Source organism: Vanacampus margaritifer, chromosome 18 (assembly GCF_051991255.1).
Source record: "Vanacampus margaritifer isolate UIUO_Vmar chromosome 18, RoL_Vmar_1.0, whole genome shotgun sequence".
In the NCBI taxonomy this organism is placed as follows: domain Eukaryota; kingdom Metazoa; phylum Chordata; class Actinopteri; order Syngnathiformes; family Syngnathidae; genus Vanacampus; species Vanacampus margaritifer.
The window spans coordinates 4137322-4162928 of record NC_135449.1 but is presented as its reverse complement, the minus strand read 5'-3'; the positions used below and the strand labels follow the sequence as shown (position 1 = coordinate 4162928).

Genomic DNA, 25607 nt, shown 5'->3' with positions numbered 1-25607 from the left:
GCGCTGCCAACTTTTTTGCGAGTAGTCTCCATTCGTACCTGGAGGTTAAGCAGCGTCGCCCCCGTCCTCATTGCTTCGCTAATCTCCAGGCTGTACCGCTGGCGGGGAAAGCGCGGCGGACTCTGGTTGTTGGGCGGCAAAACTTCAATGTAGACCGTCGTAATGGACGACCTTGAGAGGATGACACAACAAGACACCCGCGTCAGAGACTGCAAATTGTCCTTTTGAGATTTGGTTTTCTTTGCACTTACCCTCTTGTGTTTAATCAATCAATTCAAGTCAACAAGGCAAACTTTTGAGTCTTGCGAAAGGTGCTCTTGCTGAGCTCAGGCTTAATGCCGGGAAAGCTTTTGTTTTCGTATTCCTTCATTTTCGTGAAAGCCCCCTTGTAAGGAAACAATGCTCAGCCCCTCACTTCATTATACAGCATGTAGTATTGGAAGACCTTTAGGAACGCCGCTTCAGCACAGAGATAAACGTGTATGCATTGATTAAAGTCTCTTTATAATGGGCCTACCTCAACTAATGAGGCTAATCAGTGGATTCTTTTTGTTGACAGCATAGTGGCTTGAAAACTACCAGAACAAGATCTTTAGACAGAGAAAGACTGCATATTATCCAAAAGAATTTTCAGTGGCACAGCTTCTACAATGACGGGTCATGCTCAGAGACCCATCAAACCAACCACGCCCTGCTTTAAATTCCTTCCTTCTTTTTTTTTTTTCCTGGAGAGCTCAGTATTGTTCAGTCGGTAATTTTACCGATTTGACATGTCATCATTTTTTTTCTTTAACTCTTTGACTGCCACGACGTTTTCAGAAAAGGGATGCCGTGGGTGCCAGCCGATTTTAAGCATTTTTGACTGATCTTTCAAGGTCCACAGAAAATTATGTGTTTGGACTATGGAAACACACATACTACCAAAAAAAAGATTGGACTCTCATCTTTCATCAGAAAAAAAAAGTTTGTTTCTACCTTATTCCGTTTTTCAGTAATCAACAATAGAAAATGGTTAGTTTCACCTCTGTTTTGAAAAAAAACGTATTTTAACGTCTTTGGCACTCATCCATAGGGTTTTACTAAACGTTATTTAACGTTTTTGGCAGTCAAAGAGTTAAAAAAAAAAAATTATAATTTTTTTTTGTATGTGCGAATGTGTCTGTATTCATTAGTTCACCTAAAACCTATTAAAAAATCCCATACCGTTCACCTAAACCGAACACTTCCAGCCAGAGTCGTGAGGCCGTCAGGAGACCCGAGGAAGGATTAAAGAAAAGAGAGGAAATCCTTCCAATGTCACCTGGCTATGCCCCAGGCGGGCCCCTCCTCCAAAGTGTCATTGAGGCTGCAAGCTAATTTGAGACAATGACACCAACACAAGGTCATTTAATGAAGTCTTAATGACTCACCGCTCACCTAACCTCTTTCCTTCGTGCTGCTCACCGATGTTTTCTTAACATCCTAATAAGCGTGACACTTGGCGACAGCTTGTTACCGTGGAGACAGACTATTTACAAAGCTTACCACCATATCCCTATCAGGAGGGGCCTTCGTGTGCCCGCTATCAAAACGTTCAAATTTGCGGAAACAAATGACGACGGCTTCTCAAGTGTCGGTTGGCAAACAGCTCGCAGGCAGCCTTAAGCATCCGAACGCCCACCGCACGCTACCTGCCAAGTCTGCTGATTTTCCCCGAGTGGCTGAGGGCCAAAGTTGAAGCCAAAAAAAGAGGGTGTGAGGAACTTTAGATTCAGGCAGAAATATAGTATCATGACTAAAAGTAACTCGTGACCTTGTGTACTTCATGTCAGGTAAAGTTCAAGATGAAGTGTCGGAGAATTGGCTTGGAGTTCCTTTACTTGGCTCCAAGAACTATTTATATTACTGTGGCTTACTAAACATAGTTTGTCTGTATTATACGGAACATTCAATTTAATTATGTCATCTCGTGGCACCACTTATTATTATAAAATAAGCATGAGCTAGATGGACGTCAGTAATATTGGCTTTTGCTCCTCCTAATCCAATAAACTTCAACTGTATTTTTTAAGAGCCCAATTTACAAACGATGCACGCTCACTTTGGTCACCAACATTAAAAATCATAGAACCCGTCCATCTACGGAAGAGAATTAGGGCCAGTAAAGATTTAAAAAAAAAAAAAAAAAAAAAGTTGGCAGGATTCTGACTTTATTCTCAGAATTCTGACTTTAAAGTGAGAATTCTGACTTTAATTTCAGAATTCTGACTTTAAAATGAGAATGATGGTAGCACTAAGAAAGTCAGAATTGTGAGAATAGTTTTTATATATATATATATATACATATATATATATATATATATATATATATATATAGGTTATACTTTATTCTCAGAATTCTGACTTTAAAATGAGAATGATGGTAGCACTAAGAAAGTCACAATTGTGAGAATAGTAAGAAAGTCACAATTGTGAGAATAGTTTATATATATAAACTATTCTCACAATTGTGACTTTCTTAGTGCTACCATCATCGTCAGAATTCTGAGAATAAAGTATAACCTATATATATATATAGGTTATACTTTATTCTCAGAATTCTGACTTTAAAATGAGAATCCTTCCGTATCCATCACCATGACAACAAAGGGTCAACAGTTCTGTAATCAGCCCCCATGAGAAGTCATGTTTCGTTAGGGGCCCACCAGAAGGCGGACACAAAACTCATTTTGGGTCCTGACCCATAACAAATCAGCTAGCAGAGATGGATATTGATTTGCAGTGCGGGTTATGTTTCCAGAGATAAACTGAGGGGGGAGGGGAGGGGAGGGGGGGGGGGGACCCGCGTGGAGACCACCTGCACAATCTGCGCTCTTTATTGATTAGGGGGACCACACAGCTGATAACTGACAAAAATCATTGGCGAGAGGCCACCCTTGCATCTGGCCCAATAAAAAATGCATTCAGTGGTCTGGAGAAAAAAATGTTGAGGTCAACAAAACATAAGCTTGGGCTGCATGGTGGACTCTGAATTATCTGTCGTTCTTTTGACAGGGATGTGATTTTTCCGCTAATTCGCGGAATTCCGCTTTTTTTTTTATCTCCCCCCAAAAAAAAAATCCTTTTTTTTTTTTTTTTTTTTAGTAGTTCATTGTGTATGCACATGACTCCGACAGATAACATCTTCTGCTATAACAAAGACATTTGTGGTATGCTCTAATATGAGTTACTTTTCATTTGGTCATGATACAATTATTTGTTCATGAAATTTGAACTCTTCAACATTATTTATGTGTTAACTTAGTAAACACATTAGTTAGATATGATGATATTCTCAGTGATATTTTTTAAAAGCAAAGACAGTCCAATGTTTTTGAATGTGACTGATTTTGAGTTGACTAAAACTGCCATTTTATATGGGATAGTTCAATATACATTGAAAATTTATGCTGTTGTTTTGTCTATTTCTTTGTCATGTGAGTGCATTGAAAGTACTTAAAAACACGGAAAACCCATGAGCTCCGGGGGGCGAAGCCCCCCTTGTCCCCCCACTAGGGCACTGCCCTGGACCTAGCTGGGTGCCAGCGGCCCCCAGACCCCCGGCTAAATTTTCAGATAATTTCACTTTGGTCAAATCACATCCCTGTTTTGAGGGGAAATTTTATGTATCAAAAGTACTAGTGGTATCAGTACTTGGTATTGGTATCGAACATCCCTACTTATTATTATTTTGGTTTTCAGTCAGTGTAAAAATACTGTATCCTACTGAGAGCTGTTTTCCCTGTCAAGTTTATTGTTAACATTGTTTTAAATGGCAAAGTGTAACGCGGCATGCGTTTTGAGTGTCAGCAAACAAAGCGCGTTGCTTGATTTGCACGTGTTGTGTTTTGGTACCTATTTTGATAGTAGCTATTGTTTATGCCCTCCCTACGGCGCGTCTGCATCAGATGATGCGCTACGAGACAAGAGCGCAGCGAGAACAAGGAAAAAGAAGGTCAGCGTGCATCAAAAGAACGTTAGCTCGACGAGACAGCAGTTTGTACACGGCTTGCAGTCTGCCTGCGTGCAGTTGTGTTGCCGACAAATAAAAAGAGTGAAGGAACGAATCTCTCGGCAACCGCTACTTCAGTCAGCAGGGATACGTTTGTGTGCAAGCTGGAATTGTATCTTTTGAATTCAGAAAACTTATAGATCCGCCCCCTCGACCCCCGGGGGAAATTCAATCAATTTCCATCCTCAATGTCTACAACTCATGACTTAGTAATAGAAGTCCTTGGCAAGTCCCCTGAGGGCCATACGGAATTTATGGAAAAATGTGCGCTTTATTATTGTATATTCTGAGAATTTGCAGCGTAATACTTTGGGCTTATTAAACAGTTCTTCGGATGTTTTATGTGGATTGCATCAAATGAAATGAAAAAGGAAAACACCTCGCCAAGATATGGCATTTTTCTTCATATTTCTCCTCCATGTCCATTTTTTTTCTCGTCTTTCTGCAATATATTTCCTCTGCCGCCCTAAAGGAGAAGCTAACTAGTAGTGTGTCTCTCCCTCTCATTACCGTTCGTTCCGCTTCCGTTTCATTTCTCTTCCTTCCTTCACACACACACGCTGCCCACTTTCGTCCGGGAAGCCCAAAAACCCTTTTCTCGCCATTTTCCAATACAACATCTATAATTCATGACATCTCGGTGAAAGTGAAATAGGTTCCGCTGCAAAGCAGGAAGGTTGGACTAGAAAGTGTGTGGTGCAAGAGAAACCAAAAAGTTTTTTTTTGTTTGTCTTTTCTAACCTTCTGTGAGGTTCTGCTCCATTGTCCATGGCTTTCACTGTCAACGCGTAGCTTCGACCCACAGACAGTCCCACACCTGGTGCTACGGTAATGATGCCAGTGCTGGGAGGGGGAAATGAACAGAAATGAGAAAAATAACTCAACATACATGAAAATTATAGATTTGTTTTTTCTCCCCGTTTAAATACCTTTAAGCAAATGTTTATCCAAACACATTTCAGTTTTGCAAAATGTTAGTTTTTTTTATCTTAGACAGTAGACATGTTTGTTTTTAAATTCTTACAAAAGTTGAAGTTCTCTCCTACGGAAGCGTAGAAATGCCAATGTGGAGTAAACAGTTTTGACTGGGCTATGTCATTCAAACAATTAAAATTAAAATGTAGACCAAGTGCTGATGACATAGCATTAGGTGGACAGTAAGTAAAGAAAAAAAAATATTTGTAATTTTAATGTTTTTTATTATTATATCTGCAGTGCATGACTTCCGTTCAGCCAACTTGTTGAAATGCTAATGCTAAGTTCTGTTAGCATTCAGCCTACGTTTTACCAATATTTTCAAACGACTTTATCAACACGTTCAAACCGCTTTGAAATACGTTCAATTTACTTTGTCAAGACTTTGGAAGCACTTTTCCAAGTCGTTCGAACCACTTTGCATTATGTTCAAATGACATAGCCCAGTCAAAACTGTTTACTCCACATTGGCATTTGTCTTTTTTTTTATTTTTATTATGTCTGCAGTGCATGATTTCCGTTGAGCCAACTTATTGAAATGCCAAATGCTCATGCTAAGTTCTGTTAGCATTCAGCCTACGTTTTACCAATATTTTCAAACGACTTTCATCAACACGTTCAAACCGCTTTGAAATACGTTCAAATGACTTTGTCAAGACTTTGGAACCACTTTTCCAAGTCGTTCGAACCACTTTGCATTATGTTCAAATGACATAGCCCAGTCAAAACTGTTTACTCCACATTGGCATTTGTAATATATTTTTTTCAGTAATTTTAACAATATACTTACCTGTTGCCAATAAGAAACTGCCCTTGATCCCCCGCTAAAATTCGATAGGTAACCCGTCCGTTGGGACCCTCATCCTTATCGAGTGCTGACAGCTGCAAAAATAAAAAATAAAAAAAAATTGATTAAAATTAACACAATAAACTCCCATCATTGCAGATGCATGCGGCGCGCGAGTCCAATCGTACCTGCAGCACCGTTTCTCCGGGCATCATGTCTGTGTACAGGTGGACATTATAGGACACGTTGGCAAACGTCGGAGTGTTGTCGTTTGCGTCCAACACGGTTATCGTCACGGCGACCGGGGCGCTCCGCTGGACGCCGTCTGACGCTTGCAGCTACAGCAACAAACACAGAAGACGGCAGTTACATTTCAATTGGTACAAAAACATCAATGAACATAAGGTTCATTATGCGCCTTTTCAGTCTTCTAAACCAATACAATTCCATCAAAATAACGCGCTGCACGCCACCGCGGCCTACGCGTGATGTCATGCTTGCTGCGTTCTCCAGATTACAAAAGATACATTTTAGTTGGATGTCAACTAAAATGAAGATTAGAAACTGCGTGTATGTTCAATCTACTCGCTGGGCTCATCAGCCGAGAGCTTGATGGACTTGTTTAAATGAAAATCACCCAGCCAGCCTCGCGTCTCCTCTCTCAGTAGTTTCATTTCGCCTCAAAGACGTTGGTCTGATTACCGTACAGTACTTCTCTCCAATCAATACCTTTTTTCCTTCCTCTATCTCCTCCAAATATCTACATGGGCTCTCAAGGACAAGCGGAGACGCGCCGACGCAATTCCGCGCACGCACAATGCCGGCGCCGTGACCGGGGCGCAGCTCGACGCGTAAGCACGCTTCCAGCTTGGCTCTATATTATGTGGCGACAGGGCAGCCTCGCCGTGCCCCCGTCAGTAAAGACACGGCTAAATGAGATTGCACCGAAATAGGAGCGAGAGCCGGGAGGGCTGCAGGATGACGGCTACAACAAAAGAAGCAAAGCGTGGATCGAGCATTGACTTTTCAAGACAGGAAGTGAGCGAATTAGCATAATAGCCATGACAATTTATATCGAGTGAGCCGTATGTAGTGTGCGGACTTCTTATTGTCGTCAGGTTTTCTGTTTTTCATGTCGGTATTCGGCACTGGCGGGAAGTAGCAAAGTACAAATACCGGTACTTCGTAACTGTACTTTAGTAGATTTGAAGGTGTCTGTATTTACACAATTTTTCTGATGACTTTTACTTCCTACGTTTGAAACGGCTATTTATATTTCTTGTTTTTTTGTTACTCAATTCACAACGTTAAAAAAAGCTGTAGGGACATGTACTGTCTGTACCTTTTTACTTATACTTAAGGAAAGTAGTTGAATCAGTACCTCTAGTTTTACCAGAGTATTTTTTATTAGAAGCAGCGGTACAGACTGTGAATACTTGACATCTAGTGCCCGACTGGTAAATCGGTGGGTCGACTAATTGTACTGATTAACTCATTCACTCCCAGCCTTTTTCACTGAAGCAACCCCCTTTGCTCCCAGCTGCTCGACTGGATTTTGACTGGTTTTGCAAGGTCCACAGAATATTTGTTTTATAGCTATAAAAACATGGAACCTACCCCCCCCCCCCAAAAAAAGTGTATTTTCTTTCATCAGAACAAAAAGTATATTTCTATCTATTTCCGTTTTGCAGCAATTAGCATTAGAATATAGCTAAGTTTCATCATTATTCACAAACCTGTTAAAAACACTGTCAAAAAGAGTTCATTGCAAAGTGGCCCTGGCTGAGCTCTCATACTCTGCTGCCACCTGCTGGCCTTTTTTTTTCTTTTTCTTTTTAATAACTACCATTGCTTTAAGCCACCTCTTTATGCCAGAGCCTGTATCAAAGCCTTCTATATGCTCTAGCATAAAAAACAAAACAAAACATAAAAAGCGTATAAATACGTTTTTGGGAGTGAAAGACGTTTTTGGGTTTGAATGAGTTAATAGAATATCACAGATAAACCGACGTCGGTCAATATGTAACTGGGTGGTTATTTTAAAATGTAATACTTACCGTGATGTTTTTTTTTTTTACCTTACGGACATAATAAATACACCAAATGAAATAAAAAATACAACTCATAAAAATGTAAGTAAAATGAATGGATTAAACAAAAACAACAAATCCACTGTGAAGAAATTGAATCCAACTAAATTTAACAAACAAAATTCAAGCCGGTATAAGCTTTCCCCAAAAAAATCCTCTATCAGTCGTGCTCTAATGACATCACCAATTTCGGGCTTACCATAAAGGTGTAGGAGTCCTGTGCCTCTCGATCCAACGGCTGCACCAGAGTCAGGTATCTTGCGATTCCGCTGGTTGACACGGCAAACATGTTTGAGTAGCTGTCCAATGACAATTGCAGCTGAGGATCCCTGGTCTGGATGGATGATGGATAGAGATAGACAGGCAGTCATTAGGGGGGGAGAGTTGTCAATTCCTTTTTAACAAAGTGCAAAGGAAGCATTGATGAACGGCCAGATAGTGACAGAGTATGTTCATGGTATGCAGATTGGATTCTTGATGAAATAGCATGTGAATAATCAAGGGTGGATCTATTCTTGTTATGAAACGGTTACACTGTATTATTATATGGCCCATGTGCTTATTAATGAATGTCGAAATGAGTGTGTGTGTGTGTGTGTGTGTGCAGAGAAAAAAAAACTATCGTACCTTCATGCATGAAATAGCTGCGAGCAAAGAAATGATAATACAGCCGAATATTTCCGCCTTAGCATTCTTAACATGGACGTGCATGTGTGCGCTCTCCTTCAGATAAGGCTGCTTCGCGTGTGACAATTTTGCCGATGTAGCCGGCGCCAATATTGAGTCATAAATAAGCACGCGCGCATAAAAAGCGATGGCCGTTATCATCATTGTTGCTCCTTAGCGCTGGAGGAAAGCCACGAGTAAGCAATATTTAAAAGAAGTCAACGTATATCATTGGCTACAAGCATTCATAAGCAGATTATCTGCACAAAGACCATTCGGTGCTACAAGGGCAGGCAAAGCTTGAATGTGTCAAGAGGCCTGTGCTACATCTTAAGCAAGGCAAGCGATCGGTGATAACGACGCCACGGCAGAGTACATTTCATCCTATAGGTGAAAGGCACTTAAGACGCTTTTGCGTCACATTAAAAAGAGCAATCAACACAAAAGCAGATTTGAAACAATTCCAGAGAAGGGCAGAAAACGGCGGGCGCTAGCTTCTATAGTAGCACGTTGTGAGCATGTTGCGTTGGCTCTACGCCTCCAGAATCAACTATAGGTTGGATTAAAAAAAAACACCCGCTGTATGCTGCTATTTATAGCAACATTTGGGCAGCATTAGTATTGCTGCCATGCTGCACATTGACATACTTGTTCGGGAAAATAGCTACACACTCATCGGAAACACTTTTTTTTTTAACATTGTACGTCCAAGCAGGACCATTTTAATGTATTTTATTTAATTGATACTAATGATCAGTTCCCATGTCGTCCATTTTTTGTTTTTGTTTTTATGAATTATTAACCAATTTAAAGTGTTGAATAGCTTGAGAAAAAAAAAATCAAATAACTGTTGGAGTCTTGAACAGTCTGACAAGTATTCTCACAATGCAGGAGCCGTGCAGCATCATGGCGCCTCAAGATTGAAAGTCTGAATGTTTAGTAGACAATAACCAGTAAGTTTTACGTGATCAGGATGTTGGAGCCGATCGAGTAAAAAAAAAAAAAAACAATCAATCAATCCAAGTTGTGTATGTACAGTATGGTCGACGCCCGCTATTCGCAGGGGATTGGGCAAATTTGCGTTTAATTGACGCCCGCACAAATACATTGGGAAAATAATAACAATTAACTCTAGAAATTCTCAAAAAAATTGAAAAAAATATTGGGGGAAAATCCGACCAAACTGAAAAAACTGGCGGATCTTATTTTGTGGATCCAATCAACAACATCACTGATTGATCGGTAAATGATGACATTATGACCGATCACAAATTTTGCACAAAATGCAAAATATCCGCCGATCCAATCCATCTTATCAGATCTGTGTAAAGTCTAACAGTCTCTTACACTGTTTCGTAAGCTTCTAGCGTTATCGCATCACTTTGACAAATTTACATGTTAGCATGTAAATTTCTGGAAAGGTCAAACGATTGCTGATTTTTTTTTGGGGGGGAGGCTAAAATCTGTTTCAGTCAATAACGCCTAACTACACCACTCAACAGAGAAAGAGAAAGACAGAAGGTATATTAACTCAAATGGTACCTACAGGCATCTCATTGGCTGTCACCTACAAAACAAAATAAATTCAGTCACGCACAGTGGCTGACTTGTACTGCGGGTCTACAAACATCATTAATATTCATGTTTATTTGGGAAAGTAAAATGACAAACATTATAATCACATTTCATGCTTGAGGGTCTCATTTCTAATGGATTTCATCCTTACAAACTGAAGTGTTTTTAATTGGAGGCGTCTTAATTGTCAACAGGCACAAAATGGCAATGACAAGTTGAATTGTATTCATTTTAGGGCTGTGAGTAAACGGTTGTTTTATTTAGTTTTAGAAAACAGATGGCCAATTCCAATTTCAAAAGGGTTAGGGTTAACTCTTTGACTGCCAGACGTTTTCAGAAAAGGGATGCCGTGGGTGCCAGCTGATTTAAGTAAGCATTTTGACTGATCTTTCAAGGTCCACAGAAAATTATGTGTTTGGACTATGGAAACACACATACTACCAAATGAAAGATTGGACTCTCATCTTTCATCAGAAAAAAAAAGTTTGTTTCTACCTTATTCCGTTTTTCAGTAAACAACAATAGAAAATGGTTAGTTTCACCTCTGTTTTGAAACAAACGTCTTTTAACGTCTTTGGCACTCCTCCATAGGATTTTACTAAACGTTATTTAACGTTTTTGGCAGTCAAAGAGTTAAGGATTTTTTTTTTTTTTGGGGAGATAATTGTCAGAGTTAGTGCGTTCATTTAGAGTTAATTTAAATTTCCTTTAATGCCACAATTTTTTTTTTTAACATGCGATTAAAGACCGCCCCTTGAATGGAAAGCTTGTACTGGTGGTCACAACACAGCAGACACGTCCACGTCAAAATTTAGCAGTCATAAATGTAACTAGACTAAGTGCAATTTCTGCTAGAAATTGCATGGGGATGCTGAAAGCTGAATGCTTATGAAGTAAATTAGAAGATCAATTATGTGAAAATGACAAAGTATAAATTGTAGTTGAATAAATGAATAAAAAGAACAGTTGTGAATTTTTGAGGCAAGTTGAAATTTATATGGAAAAGTGTTATCTGAAATTACCCTCCATTCATTTAGATGGAAAAGTGGAACTAATGGAAAAATGCCAACAACAACAAAAAAAAATCACTCAATTGCGCCACCTAGGCATGCAGTACCCTCCATTCATTTAGATGGAAAAATGGAACTAATAATATCCGATGAAAAAAAAAAAAAATCACTCAATAAATATTTTAATCGCCTGTAATATCTATGACCATACTGCATCTCATTCCTTCATGATGTGACAATAAAAAAAAAGCCTTTAGCCTTGCGGTGCCACTTAAGTCAACTGATCCCTCCTTGTAATACGCGCTATCTCCCATCTGATAAGCCTGAGATCATTCATTCTTAATAATGAAGCAGCTCTCACGGCCTTTGCTTAATCACACGCCCCGGGATGCTTTCAAGCTCACCTCCTCCACATCATTATCCAGGGCCACCACGGCCAAAGGGTCCGACAGACTCGCGTTGCCCGCAACCGTCGTTCCCACCGGCGAGCCCTCCACCACGTAGCCGTGGTAACTGCTCTCCAGGAAATACGGCGCCTGGTTGTTCTCGTCCAGCACCTCAATCTGGAGGCTGGCGAAAGCCGGCAGCGGGTGGCCGTTGTCCTGCTCTGCCTACAATCACAGGAACAACCCAAAAAAATATGATATCACGGCGCTTTGTTAGCATACGTGGTTGTTCTTGAATCCAGTGGCTGATCCTGCCGCATCAAATAAATAATAGATTTCCTCTGCCAGCATCTGTTGGTTCGCAATATGATACTGGATGGTAATTAACACCTTGGATTCGGCTTGTGTTGTTGGAGGCCACGTTGCGATGTGCATGTGAAATAACAACACGTTGGCCAATCAGCTTTGGTCCCAAGTATGCTGCTTTTCATGATGAGAACGGAATAATCGAGGATTTCTAATAGTCTCTGTTTGAGGAAATGGTTAGCTGTGGCTCAATGTTATACGCAGAGTTGGACTTATCCCAGCTTTAAAAAAATGTTTTTACTATTTCCAGAAGATTAATATAATGGTGAGCATGCTGTTATCTAATTCATGCTGTGTTAGTATTAATTTTCAGCTACAGTTATTTTTGGCAGCAAAACGGTAACAAATGAAGAATTAATCCCGAGTCGTCACATTTCTACTGCTTAGCAACACGGCCACAATTGTAATGACAAGAAAGGAGTTTTTTTTTTTTTTTTTTAAATATATTAATTTATTCACTCCCATTCTTTTTCACTGAAGCAACCCCCCTTCGCTCCCGGCTGTTTTACTGTATTTTGACTGCTTTTGCAAGGCCCACAGAATATTGTGTTCTATTGCTATAAAAACATGGAACCTACCAAACATTAGCGTCTCTGCTTTCATCGGGGAAAAGAAAGTATATTTGTATCTGTTTCCGTTTTGTAATAATTGACAATAGAATATTATCATAGTAAGTTTCATCGATATTCACAAACCTGTTAAAAACGCTGGCAAAAAGATCTTTTTACAACATGGCCCTGGCTGATCTCTTATACTCTGCTCCCACCTGCTGGCCGTGTTTTGAAATAATTATCATTGCTTTAAGCCACCTCTTCATGTGAGAAGCTGCAGCGAAGCCTTTTGTATGCTCTTGCATAAAAAAACATATTAAAAAAACAGTAAACAAATTTTTTAAGGATTTATTTTTTGTAATTTTTTTTTACACGTTTTTGTGTTTGAACGAGTTCATTAAATTTTATTAATTAATTATTGGAATTAATTATTTAATTAATTGTAATGCTGTCTTCTGACTATTCTAAAAAATAACTAGTCCCTAATCTGTACTACCGTTTCCGGATAAACTATTGGCACATCGATGGCCCGAGAAGCCCCTGACCTGTGATTTTCTTTGCTCACGTTAAACGTCCACAGTCTCTCACCTTCACAACCAGATCGAATTTGCGGTGCTGCTCTCTGTCAATGGGCTTCAGCAGCAAAAGCTCAGCAGTGGTTCTGTTCAAGCTGAAATATTCCGCGTAGGACTCTGGTTTGCCTGTGAGAGGAGGAAAAAATATATACCAAAAGTGGAATTGAGGAAAAAAAAAAATCCACAATTGGGTTAAAAATCAATAAATGGTCTCCTGCTGGGTGTCTTGGTGCAGAGTATTACAGCGCGAGAGAGAGAGAGGGGATAGGCACGCTTAATGCTGTTCTCCACGGGTGGGATGCTCACTCTTTAGACATATGCGGTACTTTGGAATGCTGCATTGCTCTGCAGGGAAATCAAGCGCTGGCAGCGGCGGCCGAAGCGGCACACGTGCGCAATCGCATCCGGCCAGTGAGCAGCGTCTTAAAAAGTTTTTATTTATTTGACTGGCTTCAGATTAGGGACGCTGGCCTCCAAGAAAGTTCAAGTCCCTTTTGAGTGGTGGTCTTATTGTCCATGGGTTCTGTCTCAAACAGCTTTAAAAAAAAGACTGTTTTTTTTTCATTCTGAAATATACATTCAGGCTTGAAGCCACATTTTCCACTTGATAGACTTGCTTCACTTCAAACTAATTTTGGTGCAATTGATTTTAGATGTGGTTCATTTTTTATCAAGTGTGGAGGTTGATAACGCCTTGTGATTAGCTGGCGACGAGTCCAGAGTGCTGCACCCCGCCTAGCTCACCTACAAGCCTAACGAGACAAAGTGCAATTTCTGCAGAAATTGCGTGGGAATGCTGAAAAGCGGAATGCTATTAGCTGAAAGCTAAGATTTGAATGCATGTGCGTATGAAGTAAATCGAAAAGATAAATTGCGCTAACCACTGAGATAACTTGACTTGTTCAAAAGCATTGCTAATAGCGTATTCATTTTGAAAAGTGTCATCTTTTTTTTTTTTAGAGCTCAGTATTGTTCATTCGATTTGACATCATCATTGCTCTCCTTTTTTTTTTTTTTTTTTAAACCAACAAATCAATTAAAAAAAATTTAATAAATGTTTTTTTGTTGTTGTTTTTTTTTTAAATACATATACATATATGTGTGTATATATACATATACACACATATATATATATATATATATATATATATATATATATACTTTTTTTTTTGTATGTGGGTGAGTATGTGCGTGTGTGTGTGTGTGTGTGTGTGCGTGCGTGCGTGCGAGCGTGTGTGTATTCATCAGTTCACCTAAAGCCCATTAAAAAAAAATCCCATACTAATAATATAATATAATAATAAATTGCCAAATGCAGAAACATCAATGTAAGTTATCACGATGTAGTGGCTCTCGCTAACAGACAGAATTAAGTAACCGGAATTAGGTTAAAAAATTCTATATACGTAGACCATGTTTCTATAAATTTTGATATTTGGTTTTTATTTGAGGCAGATATTTTATATAATATAGATATTATTTGAAAAGTGTCATCTGATGTTGAACGCTAACATGCATTTTATCATTTCAGTGAAATTATAATCCATTTCCTGATATGATAGTCAGTTGGTATACATGTTTATCACTTAGCAAAACGTACAGTCGGAGATGGGATTCAAACCTGTGACCTCCTGGTTACTGGACAATGCACTTTACCGACTGCCCCACCGAGCACCATCAGACAGCTGGTCATGATGATCAGTTGGATGTATGGGAGTGGGCGTGGCAAGTTTGACTTCAAAGCAAATGAATGGGGGAAAAGTTGAAGCTGTTCAACATTCCCACAATGAGGACACAATTGCGATAGAAAATGATAGTTCATGAAGTGAATTTCGTTTACGTGGAATCGTCCTGACAATCCCAGAAATTCCGATGTTAATGTTGATTAATGATTTTATCAATCTGTCCACATTGGTAGGCTCCCAAATGTAGACGTTGGCAAGACACTATAATCTGGCGCCTTAATACATGAGAGTAACGTTTTATTTTTTTATTATTCCCCTCCATTGACATCAATATGCATTACATGAAAACTGTCTTGGTTGGATGAAAACAGTTGGCTGATTGCAATTTCCAGCTGTGACTCATCCTTTTGCCACAATTCAGTTTGTTTCCCAAAAAACTCGACTGTATCCCAAAAACAATCATTTCAACTTGGTCAGTAATCATTCTGACCTAATCTTTGCAACTGAACCAAAAAGAAACAACATTTAGGACTTAATAATGCAAACCCCCAAGAAGTTTAAAATCAATATGTGCTGTTCGGGGGGGGTACATTCATTGGAAATGTCACTGAGACACGATTGTGCGGGAATGAAAACTTTGGGCAATAAAGCTGCGATTGTGTAAATCGGTTCAACTTTTGAATTTAAATGTCAGCAGACAGAAAGAAAGAAACATTCCGCTTACTGCTAATAACAAGAAAGCATCAATTAGGCATTAAGCAAGTTATTTGATTCTTTCACTCACTCAAATAACAGATGGCAGCGTAGCCACGAGGTTGCGAGAGAGTTTTATTTTTTCCTGATGTTGTGTTTGTGACTGTGTCTCTCATAATCCTGCCTCAGACGGGGATTAGTTTCGCTTTGGAGAGTGTCGGAATCGAGTCCGTGTCAGGCATGTCAGTCCATTTAGAGCGACTTGCACGTTGGTAGTAGGAAAGAAGAAACTTTTGTTGCGGCTCAGACGCTGAACTGTGCAATCATGCTGGTTTGGAGCACTCTTTGAATAGCTCGTGTGTGTGATATTTGCATATTTGTCTTAATGTCTGTGATATAAATAAAAGTACTTGGATTGATGATGTGGGTTAATTCTAGAAAGACATTTTTATTTTTATTTTTTACCCACCAATAAGGATGGAGTAGAGAATTCCCGGCCTGTCCGATGGAGGTTGAATGTTCCTGTCTTGATCCACGGCCTGAATGGGCGGAGTCACATTGAGGGGTTTCACCTTGTTCTGGAGACACAAGCGCAGTTGGCTTTGTTTTATTGAACAGTGTTAAGGGTTCAAATATGAAAAGGATTGTGGCCCCTTGATAAGGTCACATGATTCTACTTATCTAAATGCAAACAAGAGCTTATGTGAGTTTGGCCACCTGGAGGGCAGTGCAAGTAAGGTGGATATACTGCACACACACCACTGTACAGTATATATAGCCCAGTTCCTCACAGAGGATAAAGAATATATACTGTAACTGTCAGTATTATATTGAATGTTGACTGTAAATGTGTTTGTGCTTGGTTGTGTTCAAATATCAGTTGCTCAAATGATACTCATTCCTTCACAGCCATTTTCACTGAAGCAACCCCCTTCACTCCTGGCGGTTGAATAGATTTTGACTGATTTTGCAAGGCCCGCAGAATATTGTGTTCTATTGCTATAAAAACATGGAACCTACCAAATGAAAGATTAGAGTCTCATCTTTCATCAGGAAGAAAAAGTACATTTGTATCCGTTTCTGTTTTGCAGCAATTAGCATTAAAATAGAGCTAAGTTTCATTATTATTCACAAACCTGTTTAAAACACTGGAGAAAAGAGCTTGTTGCAAAATGGCCCTAATTGATCTCTTATACTCTGCGGCCACCTGCTGGCCGTTTTTTTTTGTAATAACTACCATTGCTTTAAACCAACTCTTCAGGTCAGACACTGCATAAAAGCCTTCTGTATGCTCTAGCATAATTATTATTATTATATTATTATTATTTTTTTTTTTTAACGTATACATACGTTTTTGGGACAATGGTAATATTTTAAATGTAACTTTCTGTTTCTTTCATCAGGAAAAAAAGTATATTTCTATCTGTTTCTGTTTTTGCAGCAATTAGCAATAGAATATAGGTAAGCTTCATCATTATTCACAAGTCTGTTTAAAACTGTGGGTAAATGAGCTTTTTGCAACGTGGCCCTGATTGATCTATTGTACTATGCTGCTGCCTCCTGCCGGCCGTTTTTGTAAAAACTACGATCGGTTCAACCATTCTCTTCAGTTCAGAGGCTGCAACAAAGCCTTCCTTCCGTATGCTTTAGCATAATGACAGCTCGTATCTAAAGATGCCTCTCTATTAAAGCTCAATGGAAAGCCCACCTTATAAGTAGTAGACGAGAAAAATGAAGAACTCTTATAACACATTATTTCAGGCAGGAAAATAAAGAATATATTGACGGTCTGCCTTTTTTACTGATGAAAAACAGTATGAGCTAAAATATCAATTTTTATGAGATTGGGATAGAAATACAACCGTAGAAAAGCTATTAGATGAGAGGAAAACAAGAAAAATCCATTTCTGGTAAGTACAATATTCAGCTCTACGTGTGGTCCAAATAAAACAAAACCACACACAAAATATAACATCAATAAACACAAACTAGGGAGAGAGCCAGACACACTCGCACATGCACCGTCATATCCGCACAAACACACACACTCCGCAATTAAATGGTCCAACAATAATAATGACTTATACGGGTGCAATATGCTGATCCCTGCGCAATAGCAGCAGTAACCCCACTGGAAGAAATCCACAATCACCAAAGCTGTAAAATGTCAAGCGGGGGGGGGGGGGGGCTGTCCATATTCACAAATGTGCTTGAACGCATCACAGATGCACACACTCGTATAGGCTTGCTGTGATCTCGCAAACGCGCCGTCGGCAGTCAAGTTACAAGCCCCATCATGAGCTATGCATCTCGCCGGCGCGTGTGTGTGTGTGTGTGTGTGTGTGTGTGTAGCACAGTGACGGAAGAAGTTACGGTGAGTAATGGGGTGGCATAAAGAGGCTGTAAATGAAACTGAGTGTGTTGATGATAAACATGCAAACAAGATGGAAAGTATAGCAGGCACACGTACAGGCACTCTCGCAGTCATCCCATTTGTTGTGATGTCGCCCGTTCACAAACGCACATCACAGGATGCGACATCATAAAAACACAAGTTAGCTAAGCGTAAGATAACCTGGTATCGGTAATCACTCATTGTTTTACCACATCCCCAATATATATATATATATATATTTTTAAATGCAATATATTAATATTATGCAGTGTTTCCCACACCATGTTAATGCTTGGGCGGGCCACCCAATTAAATTGGCCACCACCCAAGAAGTTTTCAAGAAATTAAAATAAATATATATTTAAAAAGAGGGGGGGGGGGGGCGACAGGATTTACCGCATGTAACGTTAGTTCGCCGCCACTCACTTGTGGATCGTGAGGCTAGAGGAGACGTAGTAACAGGACTGAGACCCACCCAAGTAGATTTCAAATCTGTGGGAAACACTGTTATATAATGTAATATATTGGCCAGATGCCAGTTGAGGTGGTTCGGGCATGTCCCACCAGCGGGGAGGCCCCAGGGATGTGCTGGATGGGACACTAAGTCTCTCGGCTGGCTAGAGGAGCTGGTTGAAGTGGCTGGGGAGAGGGAAGTCTGTCGCGATTGTCTGCTCACCTTTCTCCCTATGTTTCATTAAAGGCGCTCATATTGCACTTCATTCCTCTTTCACTGCCTTGCTTGCCCGCATTTTGGGTCCACCATCCCTCAACCACTCACGCCCACCCTGACATAAAGATTGTTTATATTTAGAATAGATGAAAGTTACAGATGTTAAAAAGTTATTCTTGTATTGGATCAACTTCACATTTTGTTCCACTCCATGCTAAGGCGATGATAGTCAAGTCGGCGTCGACTATTTGAGGATTTGAATTGATATATTTATTTTCTGTGTAACTGCTAAATACAACCTCAGTTGCCCCACCCCCGTCACGGTCTCATTTTTAATAGCCACTGCTAGTTTGTTGCCTGGGCCCAACACCCTTCTCACATCCATGTAGTTAATGTCAAAACAAAGCCAATTAATCGACTTCAAGCTCTTGCCATCATTGCTAATCAACTAATTGCTCCAGTGGCTAATGTGAGTAAGCCCAATTTACTGGTCATAGTTAAAACTCTCCCCAATGTATGTGCCAATTTCAGGTTGAACTTAATATTGAAGGCTGCGTTTGTATGAACGATTCGATTTTATCTCCAACAGCGACGAAACGTGATTCCAATCGCTGCAAAATAGCTTAAAAAGCTCAACTTTGAAACGCAACCCTCCAAGTACTGCCGCTTTCTCCTCATCTGCCTCATTTGGACGAAAACCACCTCGCTATCGTAAAAGCCCGTCCTTGTCGGCGTCTGCTTGCGACTTCTCCAAACAGCAGGTTGTAAACTTGATTTACTACCGTTGCGCCTCAGACCGCTCTTGACTGTGTCTGCGATATTTCCCAGGGTCTTCACGACGGGTGCATGTGTATGAACGACGACAAGATAAACAACAGGATGAAGACAGTCCAGTAAAAGCGTGACTGCTCCACAGGCTATATACTATTGAGTGCAAGCTTGAGGATTCTAGCGAGTTTGTCATGTTTACAAAGTAGGATTATTATAATATAAACGCCGTAGAAATGCAAAGTAAGATGCGGCTTGGGAAAGCGCGCCACAGTGAAGCAACTGCATTTGCGAAAATCAAAACTCTTACACGTTCCAAATGTTAAAGTCAAAAGAGCAATAAAGTTAGGAGAGCAGTGATTATCAAGTCCCTCACCGGCTCCGTCAGCTCGAGCACGTTGGACTTGTACGTGATGGGACTGCAGTCGCGGGTGTTTCCGATGAGCGTGCACGGAAGAAACATGGGCCCCAAGTCGTCGCCGTCCAGGACGTCCACGGTCAGCGTGGTGGTGGCGGTGCGCCGCTCGCTGGGGTTGGGTGCTCGATCCTATTAGGAAAAAAGTACATCCATTTGCTTTATCGGTCTTAAACGGTTCTCCAAATTCAAAACATTATTGGAAGTAAAGAACGTTATTATTTTACTGAAGCCCTTGTGCACAAGACAAAATGTCACTGATGGAAATATACAGTTTATTAAGTCAAAGAGTTTGCTTAACTCATTAATTCCCAGCCATTTTTCACTGAAGCAAGCCCCTTTGCTCCCGGCTGTTTTACTGGATTTTGACTGATTTTGCAAGACCCACAGAATATTGTGTTCTATTGCTATAAAAACAGGGAACTCCTACCAAAAGAAAGATTAGAGTCTCATCTTTCATCAGGAAAAAAGTACATTTGTATCTGTTTCTGTTTTGCAGCAATTGGCATTAGATTATAGCTAAGTTTCATTATTATTCACAAACCTGTTTAAAACACTGGGGAAGAGAGCTTGTTGCAACATGGCCCTAATTCAGGGATGGGATTTTTCCGCTAATTCGCGGAATTCCGCTTTTTTTATCCCCCCCCCCCCCACAAAAAAAATCGATTTTTTTTTTTTTTTTTTTTTTTTGTAGTTCATTGTGTATGCACATGACTCCGACAGATAACATCTTCTGCTATAACAAAGACATTTGTGGTATGCTCTAATATGAGTTACTTTTCATTTGGTCATGATATAATTATTTGTTCATGCTTCCACCCCTCCCCCCCCCCCCACTGGGCACTGCCCTGGACCTAGCTGGGTGCCAGTGGCCCCCAGACCCCCGGCTAAATTTTCAGATAATTTCACTTTGGTCAAATCACATCCCTGCTAATTGATCTCTTATACTCTGCGGCCACCTGCTGGCCGTTTTTTTTTTGTAATAACTACCATTGCTTTAAACCAACTCTTCAGGTCAGACACTGCATAAAAGCCTTCTGTATGCTCTAGCATAATTATTATTATTATAATTTTTTTATTTTATTTTTTTTAAACGTATACATACGTTTTTGGGACCATGGTAATATTTTAAATATAACCTTTTTATTCGTTTTGGGGAGCAAAGGAGTGAATCAGTCTTAAACTCTTAAGGTTTCTTCAGTAGAGCGCAACCTCCAAATGTAACACTAGTTACAGGAACCAGAACTAGACGTTCCCACTATGCATATCTTTTTGATGGCTAATGTTGACCTCAGACTAAATGGTTTAATAGTAATTCCTCAGACGTTTTGTTACCTAAAAGCTTTAGAATACTCATCTGATCACTTTTTACCTTGAGGTTTTAAGCAGTCCAGCGCATAACTGAGTCTAGAATGGGCCCACTGGTCAACTCATTTGCTTTCATAGTTAAATAAAGAAATCAAATAAAATATCAAATCAATATGAATTCTAACACACCACACACGTCTTCTCATATTGGAAAATTTCCGCGTTTTGGGGGTTGAGCGACCCCAGGAGAAGGAAATTGTGTTGGAGAAAGAACTCATTCTTAACTTTGGCTGAGTTAGATGAGGTCAAGATGAAGTGTGGTAGGGAAAAAAAATGTTCTTTATCAACTTCCTCAAGGGTGATTGCCGCCCTTGTGCATGAGATAAGATGTCACTTGTGAAGATATACGGTAGAAACTTCGAATTACTCACTCCTGCAGTCGCTGTGTACTGTGCGTATTTTTGCCATGACAACCTCTTTGACTTCTTACTTTGTCAAAAACAACTTGTTACTTTCTTTATTTATTTCTTTAGATGCTTACGTCCCAGCAAATTTCTAATTCATTTGCTCCCAAAAACAAATATAAACATTCTCGTTTAAATATTGCCACGGTCCCAAAAACGTAGTTATACGTTTTTTTCTTTTTTATGCTGGAGCATACAGAAGACTTTGATGAAGCCTCTGACCTGAAGAGGTTACTTAAAGCAAAGGTAGTTATAACAAAAACGACCAGCCAGGTGGCAGCAGAGTATAAGAGATCAGCCAGGGCCATGTTGCAACAAGCTCTTTTTCCCAGTGTTTTCAACAGGTTTGTGAATAATGATGAAACAAAACTGGAAACTGATACAAATGTACTTTTTTTTCCTGATGAAAAAAGAGACTCAAGTTAAAGAAATGTAGCGAATGAACAAAATGTATGGTTTGTTTGGTATAGGTGAGTGTTTTTCCAAGCTCTTTTCCATTCCAAGAAATCTGCTTTTTAATGGAAGATTAAAGATATTACGGGAGATTGCAGGATAAGCTTGCTCCGTCGTCATCCCTATAAAAACCCTTCAGGACATAAAATGTTTATTTGCTCTGTTGAAGAGCTTTAAAGGTGTCGGCCTGTCTCAACAGAAGCCTTAATGGATGAATCCTAAAATGTATTTGTTTGCAAATAAAACATTCACAGGACAGCGGAATAAAAGTAGGAAAACAAAGGCATTAACAAAGACATTAGTGATAATTAAGGATGGGTTCATGGTTCCCTCAAGGCGGGCTTCAGAGAGCATAAATAGTCCCAGACTGTGTAAATAATTTTGCCATGATAAGGCTCATTTGCATAACTTGATTCCCGCTCAAGCAGCAGGCCGTTTTATTGGCCCCAGATTACCTTTAGCCACCTTCCAATGGCCCCGCGCAGCACTTTCGATTCCGAATCGAGTAACAACTCACATTAGCCTGTATGATGACCAGGTAGCGCGTTATCTCCTCATAGTTGAGGCGTTCTCTGAGCACGACGGCGCCAAACAACGTCAGCGGGATGTCGAAGGTTCTGTTGGCTGTCTGAAGAGACAAAAAAAACACACTTACGCTCTGCTAATAACGACAAAATATCCTCAAGTAGATGCCAGTGTGTTAAAGGTCTTATTTAAGGATGCGGATTGTATTTGTATCGTTGATGAACTTTGGCTAAGTAGCATCAAAATAAAAATCTGAGGCAAACGGTAAGCGAGAGATTTTCCATTAGATGTTGAATATTTCTGTGCTGGAGGGCTAAAAATGGCCACTCTTGTGGTAGAAAAACGCTCCCGGCAAATCAATACAGATGAAAAGAGAGAGGAAATGATAGACCGGATTCATTGGACTGAGCCAATCAGAATCGTCGACGGGGCTTTGAAAAGTTGATTAAAAGAAAAAAAGTTGCAGTGTGCGCCCCCAAGGGTCATTTTTGAAAAATTCGTGATTGTCATTTTTTTTTTTTTTTTTTTTTTTAGACGCAGGTCATGTAGGCGACACAAACTAAAGTGCTGTGACGTCTGTCACTTTCAGATGGGTTCGATCATGAAAAAGTTACATGAAATGCATTTTGCTGACAAATGAGCTGATTGAAAAGTCACCGGGTCTCTTGGGTTGTACTGGATTGTGTATTCTATCTGTCCGTTTGGGCCGTCGTCGATGTCGGTCGCTCCATTGTTGCCCGAAAAGCCCGAGAAGATGGTGGTGCCCACTGGAGTCAACTGCAAACACAAGAGATATTTCTCATTCATCTCTGACAAGATACCCCAAGGCCAATAATCATCTCATTGAGGGTTGAGCTAAAATTGACTTTCTTCATGGACTTGAATCTTGTTGACTAAAAGATAATTCCCTTTTGTGCTGGGCTAATAATATCTGACTTTCTGGAAGGCCATTTTTAGCAAGTCTTTGTTCATTGTAGGTTGTATGAGGGTGGATGGTGTTTCTAAACACTTGATTTTCACATATGTTTCAACTTGCATTTTTTTTTTTTTTTTTTAAATAAAGTGAGATTCCAATATAATAAAATGATCCTCAGTTGAAATTCAATAAATTATATACTACACGGAGAGTGACACCATTAAAGAGAAACAGACATTAAAAAGTAGGGGTGTCAAAATTAGTGCATTAATTTAGACTTAATTTAAAGTTCCTTTAACACCACCAAAAAAATTTTTAACACGCGATTAATGACTGCCCCGTACTTGGAAAGCCTGTACTGGGGGAATTCCAGTCGCAATCCAGCAGACACGTCCACGTCAAAATTTTGCAGTAATACATTTAATAATAATCCATATATTTGTGGAGACTGGGGTCAAGTTGTATTTTACAATTTAAAATACATGTTACTTCATGTTAAAGATTAGATAGCTCTTAATATGAAAAGAAAAATGCACTTAGCTGTCACCAATGCCTTTCAAATGCAATAATGCCATCTAGTGGCAAAAAAATGACCAACACAAATCACTATCACACCGTTTTTTTTACAGTACAGTACATCTTTTTAATTTGAACTCAATTTTATGAATTATTATGAAATTACTGTATCAGTGACTAAAAAAATGCAGCCCATATTTCTATTCATTTATTTTAGATCGTACTTATGACACCACTAAAGAAGCAGGTCCAAGCAGGATTGGCCAAATATGGTCATTTCTCTGACATGATTAAATATCAGCCCATTCAGGACAGACCAATCAAAGAAAACATGTTGGACTTTTGCCATTCTTACAGCGCTCAAGAAACATAGTCTTTTTCTTAAGCTTCAGAGGAAAACAGGACAGGACCTCAATCTCATTTGGTCCCTGCTCTAACACACCCTCAGCGATTTTTCCCGATAATAGTTTGATATTTTTAACGTCTTAGCAGAAACTAAACTAAAGTACTAGTTAGTTTGAGAAGTGTTTATCTGTGTCGTGGATACAAACTAACAAGTCATTTTATAGTTTGCGGCTTTTCAATTAAGACCACGGGATACTCACAGCAGGAGAACTCATTTTCCCTGAGAATTTGTTGTATTGTAGAGGAAAAGTCTATTCCAGTTGAACACTTGCCACGCAACATGAAAAATAAAATGTTGCCAACAATGATTTTCCATGCTACATTTTTGTTTTGTTTTTTGGTTTCCAACAGCCAAGGGCTTTTTTTAGATCTGTGCCAGAATGTGAATCTCTAAACAGCATGAGAAACATATGATGAAGTATATTTGGCTTCTCCATCACTGATGTCCTGCATAATTATATTTATCGTTTGTATCGTGCAAACAGCGAGATAATAAAGTCCAGCAAAAATCTCAACCTCTTGCCCAAAACCTCCACAATGATGTCAATGACTCCCTTTATGATGTTCTCATAAATGAGCTGAGTACCTTCTTATGAGCACTTGTAATAACTTAATAGGTGATTTGATGGCCTTTCTAATGAGAAGAATCCCACTCAAGTTTGACCGAACCGCCCATACGGGAGCAAATGTATCCCTTTTTAAAAAAAAAAAATATATCACAGCCACACCGACCACATTTTTTATCTGGGCCTGCCATAGAGCCAGAGCCGTTACGTTCCCGATGCATATTTGAATAACGAAGCATCTCCTAATGATGCGGCAGCTTGAATGAAGGGCCGCATTTTGCCCGGGGAGTGATGAGGCGGCAGAGGAGGAGAACAGTGGGAAGTATATCAAGTGTGGCAGAGGGAAGGGCGGCGAGGTTGAGAAAAGGTGACAGGATGAAGAGCTGCCAGAGGTGGGGGGAGGTTTTTTTTTTTTTTTTTTTTTTAGGGAGAAGGGCTGCACAAAAAGTGGATGCTGATGATGCCGGGGAGAGAGAAAAAGAGGGCTTGAGAGGACCGATTGAGTTGGACAGGCTGTGGAAAACTGCATAATGAGATATTCTGCAACAGCCGCCAACATGCAGGCCAACATCCAGTTGGACCTTTAAATTATGCTTTCCCAGACTGCGGAGAGCAGAGGAACAACAGGTTTGGCATTTAAAAGACTTTTGCGGAGGCCTCCGAGAAACTGATTTTGAAATGTCTTTCGGATGCTTATGAATCTGTGGAACCTCCAAAGTGCAATACAATCCATCCATCCAATCTTTTACTACAGCACTTGACCTCATTAACTCTTTGACTGCCAAAAACGTTAAATAACGTTTCATAAAATCCTATG

The 25607-nt window shown here is 39.8% G+C and overlaps 1 protein-coding gene and 1 long non-coding RNA gene across 7 annotated transcripts in view; one reads left to right on the top strand and one right to left on the bottom strand.

The window, feature by feature from the left end:
- LOC144038104 (protocadherin-15-like) overlaps window positions 1-25607 on the bottom strand; it is a 113258-nt gene that overhangs the window by 55644 nt on the left and 32007 nt on the right. For both annotated transcript variants that reach the window (XM_077550271.1, XM_077550270.1), the window contains 11 exons: window positions 23045-23164; window positions 22380-22490; window positions 19599-19769; window positions 15859-15967; window positions 13025-13137; window positions 11538-11744; window positions 8082-8216; window positions 5981-6130; window positions 5796-5887; window positions 4772-4873; window positions 39-171 (listed from right to left, as the gene is read on the bottom strand). In XM_077550271.1, the coding sequence (XP_077406397.1) occupies window positions 39-171; window positions 4772-4873; window positions 5796-5887; window positions 5981-6130; window positions 8082-8216; window positions 11538-11744; window positions 13025-13137; window positions 15859-15967; window positions 19599-19769; window positions 22380-22490; window positions 23045-23164 (1443 nt within the window). The remainder of the gene's footprint in view (window positions 1-38; window positions 172-4771; window positions 4874-5795; window positions 5888-5980; window positions 6131-8081; window positions 8217-11537; window positions 11745-13024; window positions 13138-15858; window positions 15968-19598; window positions 19770-22379; window positions 22491-23044; window positions 23165-25607) is intronic.
- LOC144038110 (uncharacterized) overlaps window positions 1-25607 on the top strand; it is a 105244-nt gene that overhangs the window by 50789 nt on the left and 28848 nt on the right. Inside the window, exon 5 of one of the 5 annotated variants that reach the window (XR_013289151.1) lies at window positions 25218-25364. The exons of 3 other annotated variants lie outside the window; for them this stretch is intronic. This is a non-coding gene — a long non-coding RNA (uncharacterized LOC144038110). Of the gene's footprint in view, window positions 1-22976; window positions 23359-25217; window positions 25365-25607 lie in introns of those variants that run through there. One more of the 5 variants, XR_013289150.1, reaches the window with a different exon arrangement.